This window comes from Glycine max, chromosome 15, assembly GCF_000004515.6.
Source record: "Glycine max cultivar Williams 82 chromosome 15, Glycine_max_v4.0, whole genome shotgun sequence".
Classification (NCBI taxonomy): Eukaryota; Viridiplantae; Streptophyta; class Magnoliopsida; order Fabales; family Fabaceae; genus Glycine; species Glycine max.
In genome coordinates, this window is record NC_038251.2 from 10,257,958 (window position 1) to 10,263,134 (window position 5,177).

General features: G+C 33.4%; 1 protein-coding gene across 1 annotated transcript in view; it reads left to right on the forward strand.

Moving 5' to 3' along the window:
- LOC100789947 (U3 snoRNP-associated protein-like YAO) overlaps positions 1-3,561 on the forward strand; it is a 4,511-nt gene extending 950 nt beyond the window's left edge. The window contains exons 3-7 of the mRNA XM_014767580.3: positions 332-619; positions 847-1,075; positions 1,428-1,606; positions 2,008-2,073; positions 3,434-3,561. Coding sequence (XP_014623066.1) covers positions 332-619; positions 847-1,075; positions 1,428-1,606; positions 2,008-2,073; positions 3,434-3,508 — 837 coding nt within the window. The 3' untranslated portion in view covers positions 3,509-3,561. The remainder of the gene's footprint in view (positions 1-331; positions 620-846; positions 1,076-1,427; positions 1,607-2,007; positions 2,074-3,433) is intronic.
- The last annotated feature ends 1,616 nt before the right edge of the window (positions 3,562-5,177 follow it).

Sequence of the window (5,177 nt, forward strand, 5' to 3'; positions counted from 1 at the left end):
TGTGCTGCTGCCTATTTGAACAGATACAAGGGTAGTTGATTGTTAACTTTGCTGATTGTTTGGTTTGGAGTGATTGAGGATATGTGTATTTTGCTGCTTGTTCTGTATAAAAATGTTTCACTGTTGTTTTTGTATTCGATGCCTTACCAAAATGCTTAGCTTAAGTTCATTGTGGATTTTTTTGTTTTAGTGGATAGTGAGTTGATTTGAATGTAATCAGGATCCTACATGGTGATTGACAAGGTAAAATATGAAGTAATTTATCTGTAGTTAACACAGGACACTTGGTGTTTGGAAAATCATGGGCCCCATTTGTAGCTAATTGTTTTAGAATCATTTACTGTTGAATTGGGGCTTGCATTGTTGTTATTGGATTTTAATTTTATTTTTACAGGCTTTTCCAGGTCATAGAGGTCCTGTTTCTTGTCTGACTTTTAGGCAAGGAACTTCAGAGCTTTTTTCTGGTTCATTTGATCGGACAATTAAGATATGGAATGTTGAAGACAGAACTTACATGAGTACTCTGTTTGGTCACCAAAGTGAAATTTTAAGTATTGATTGCTTACGCAAAGAAAGGGTACTGACTGCTGGACGTGATCGTAGCATGCAATTGTTTAAGGTAATTTCACCATGGTGAAGTATTTGGCTATCATCTATCTTGTATGTTAAGATGTTCTTTACTTTCTTCTACTGTTGCTCTGTTCTTTCCATTTGTATCTTTGTGTGGAAAATATTCAAGTGATTGAGGGGAAACTTTTATCAGCTAAGGACTGTTTCTTGGGTTATTTCCATTTCTCTTTTAGACTTGTTTTTGACCATTTTTAATGTGTATTCTCCCTAATTTAGGTTCATGAAGAGTCACGTCTTGTATTTCGTGCTCCTGCATCCTCCTTAGAATGCTGTTGTTTTGTTAGTAATGATGAACTCTTGTCTGGTTCGGATGATGGAAGCATTGAGCTTTGGACTGTAATGCGAAAGAAGCCTATTTACATTTTGAGAAATGCTCACGCATTACTGGTGGATAGCATGAAATCTGACCAAAAGGACAGTGAAAAACTCCCCAATGGTAACTTAGGTAAAATAATGTTCATATAATTTTCCTTTCAAGTCAAATTCTCAAAATATTGGCAGTTCCTTCAGTTCTTTAAATTTTGTTGGAGAAAAATATATATGATGTATACAGCAACATGTTTTCTTTCTTTTTTCTTTTGCCTGCTTTTCAGAAAATGTAATGTCATTTCCTCTATGATTCTCCATCCATTTACTCCTGTAATGTATGCATGAGAGAACAAACAACATCATATTTTTCTGTTGGCTTGACTACTGCAACTTGTACAATACGAATGTATGAATTTGTAATACATTTGCTACTTATATGTATCCTTATCTTAAGATCCTAAAGTGATACTGTTGTCTACATTCTGCAGAAAATGGTTACAACCATCCTGAGAATCACCACTGTTTGTCAGTATTCTCTTGGGTCAGTGCGGTCAGTGTTTGTAGAAACAGTGACCTTGCTGCATCTGGGGCTGGCAATGGTTCTGTTCGATTATGGGAAATTGAAAGTGATACCAAAGACATTAAATCTCTTTATAATGTGCCATTGGTAAGTGAAAGGAATAGCAACTAAACTCTAGTTAATGTTTCCTAGATAATTTTTGCTTAGATTTTTCTGTTGAAAAAGGCTTTTGGTCTTGTTCTTGTTTATGTTGAATGTAGCTTTGTGTGTGAATCCCTTGTTATTTATTGAATAACTCTCCCCTTTTTTACAAACCTTTTTTGTGCCATGTGATGTAACAAGCTTGCTCAGAATAGAGACTGCATACTTATAAATTTGTTCATAGTATCTGTAGTTTTACGTGAAAAGTCAAGTTTTACTTTTGAAGTCAAAAACTAGTTTCCAAACATGCAATTCCTCATCTTTCTAATATTGGATTTATATTTGTACTGAGATTTATTTGCAGTTGAAAAATCCACTGGTATTTAATTAAACCTTTTGGATAACAGGCTGGGTTTGTGAATTCCTTGGCTTTTGCAAAATCAGGAGAATTCTTAGTTGCTGGAGTTGGACAGGTGAAATTTTGCTCAAACTATGTCCTGCTTGTATGCTTTTTTTTTTTTGGTATACTTACTGAAATTTCACTGGAACACTGTCATCGACAGAAAAGCTGTCTGAGCATTTCAACTTTCTATTTGAAAGTTGGACTGTCAGTTGTTAAGGATTAGTATGATAATAAGGAAATTGATACGGAGTTATCTTATTTATACTCATTCATAGTAATACGGGAATTTATTATGTTCCCTTGATGTTTGTGTCCTTTGTTTACCCCTCCTGCCTACCCCCCTAAAGCTCTCTTATTTCCAACATTTTTTTATAAAGGTATCTGTCTCACTGGCAAATTTATAAGATTTAAGATTTCGGAGGTCCAAATTTTGCTGTACATAGTCAGGTGTCAATCTGTCCACAGGTGTTAGCCTGTAACCCAAAATCAGTATAACCACATTAGCAAATGGACCTTTAATAATGATTGTCCATGAAGACAAATTTCATTGTTTTTCTCTCCTGGTGTTGGCTAAGTATATGAAATTGACTAGTTTTATCTTGTAAATAGATTGCTACCAACTTGGAACTTGAAGAGATTAGAATAGTTGAAAGAATTAGAAAACATTATTGATTGCTTTAATTCTACTGAAACGCCACTTCATTGGATATTATTTACTCTTATAGATATAGATTGCACATTTTACCAGAATAATTGCAGCTTTTATCAAATTCATAATTTTTTTTTTATCAGCATCAAATTCAAATTCATAATTATAAACCACCATATAACTCTGTTTTTAAAGTTAAACTCAAGCTTAAATCATATTGACTTGCTTAAATCAATCTTGTCAAATTAAGGAGTATGTCTCATATTTAAACTTTAGATCCTTGCAAACTGACCCAAGTACTTTTTGCTATATTCAATTGGATGCTTGAGTCTGCCCTCTATTGAGAAGTTTCACTTTCTGCTATATGGGAATTTTGTCTGAGAATAATTTTGATATAAATATAATTGTTGAGAATAAATTTATGGTAATTCACATCTATAGTTTCCATGTGGGTCCGTTTCTGATGGAGCACGAAGAACATATGATGGGCTATGGAACAAAAAGAATTCAACTTTTAAAACATAATTAGTGCATTTGTTAGCATCTTGTTTGTTTAGGGTTAATTGCATTCATTAGCATGTTGTCAAACAGTGTAATGCTATATGCTAATAATAGAATGTCGTGCATTCATCCTGAATTAATCCTCTCCCACATGATTCTTGTGTTCAATAATTCTTGAACTGCCAATTGCTTTTTAATTAATTGTTGCTTCCTTTCCTCGCCATTACTACCCTGCTAGAATTGATGTTTTCTTCTATAACTAAGATGTATTTGTCTGCAGGAACCTCGTCTAGGAAGGTGGGGACGTAACCCTGAAGCTCGAAATGGAGTCTCAATTTTGACATACGAAATGTAACATTGAGTTGAATGTCTGTCCGTGATCTTAATTATATGAATCAATTGCATTTATTTTTACGATTGTCATAGATAATTTCTTAGTTTATGCTTGTTTAGATAGGATTTTGAAATCTTGAAATGGTTTTTTTGGCATAGGGCTACTTAAAACCAAATATAAAAATTTACAGTGCAAAATCCTTTTCCTTGACGCCAATACCATCTGTTTCAATACAGTTAAACGTCCGGCTCCTATCATCAACCTAGTATTCAAAACACACTAGACAATTTATCATTTGTCTACTAATATTAACTCTTGTTCCTCTTTTTTTTTTTTTTTTAATTAGAGCGAGGGCGAAGCAGATAGAGAGACATTTTACCTGTTGATATCCCTCTAAGAGTATTTTTAATGGTAGATTTTTGAAATTTTAGATTTTTTTTTTGGACATCATAATGTTACCTAAGATTGAAGATCTCTTATCTTAAGACTTATCTCATTTTTTTCTTTAGTGATAGATTTCATTTTGAGAGACATAAACTTACTTTTCAATTTTTTTTCCTCTCCCATCCCAACTAATATTTCCTTCTCTCAATATAGTTCCTTTTTTTTTTCTTCTCCTTCCTCTCTCGCAACCTTTCTTCTTCTCCTCCCCTTAACTTCTTCTTCCTTCTCCTTCCTCCCTCCCCCTCCCTCTTTCTTTATACGCTTTTTTTATTTCTTCTTTCTCCTTGTTGTCGTGGCCTTCTTCTTCCTTTCCCTTAGTTGCGGCCTCCTTCCCCTTTTCCTTTGTTGCGGATGCGGCCTCCCTCCCCCTCCTCAACAAAGGTAATTTTTTCTTCCTCTTCTGTTTTTCCATTGTCGTTCTTTTTTTTTTCCTTCTTCCATTGTTTTTTTATTGTTCCCGCGAGTTGGTTGTTGGTATTTTTTTTTTACATCGGGTAGAGATCTTCAAGATTCTCCTACAAGTTATTGTAAGATCTTTGCAAGACCAGACCTTGAGCACAAGATCTAACATTAAAGATGCTCTAATGATCAAATGCAACAGCAATCCGAATATCATTAAAAAAAGAATTAAAAAGGAAACAAAATTGGAGGACTATGCCAAAATTCAAAAAAAAAATTATAGAAATCGTTTTCCTTCTAATTACAATGACTTTCCACAATCGAATATCGTCACTCCTATCGCTACTAAATCCTTAAATGTGATCCTAAGTATGACACTAACGTGATGTTTTTGGATCCAACGTACGTTCTGGACCTTGGCAACGGTTTTTCAAACATGACTTGTAGTTAATCTTTGTTCTTCGGGTTTCACAAAGACAAAGTTTAAGAGTTTAATGTAATACATGAAAAATAATTTTATAGGATCATTCAATCATAAATATTTGTTAATGAATTTTTAAATAATTTTATAAAAATTAATAAACTTACAATTTTACACTCCGCATTGACAATACTTCATGTTGATTGAGTAATAATTATACCAAAATTGAAGAAAAAACTGCTCTCAATATATAATTTATTTCTTTCGAATTTATTATTCATTCTTACAGTCAAAAGTCACCAAATGGGTATCAATAATTGAATATAAACAAAATCGAGAAATACTTACCAGCACATTAATCCCCTCTTGTAAACCCACAAAATGACAATGCATAGCAATCCAATGTAAGTCTAAAACCAACTAGGG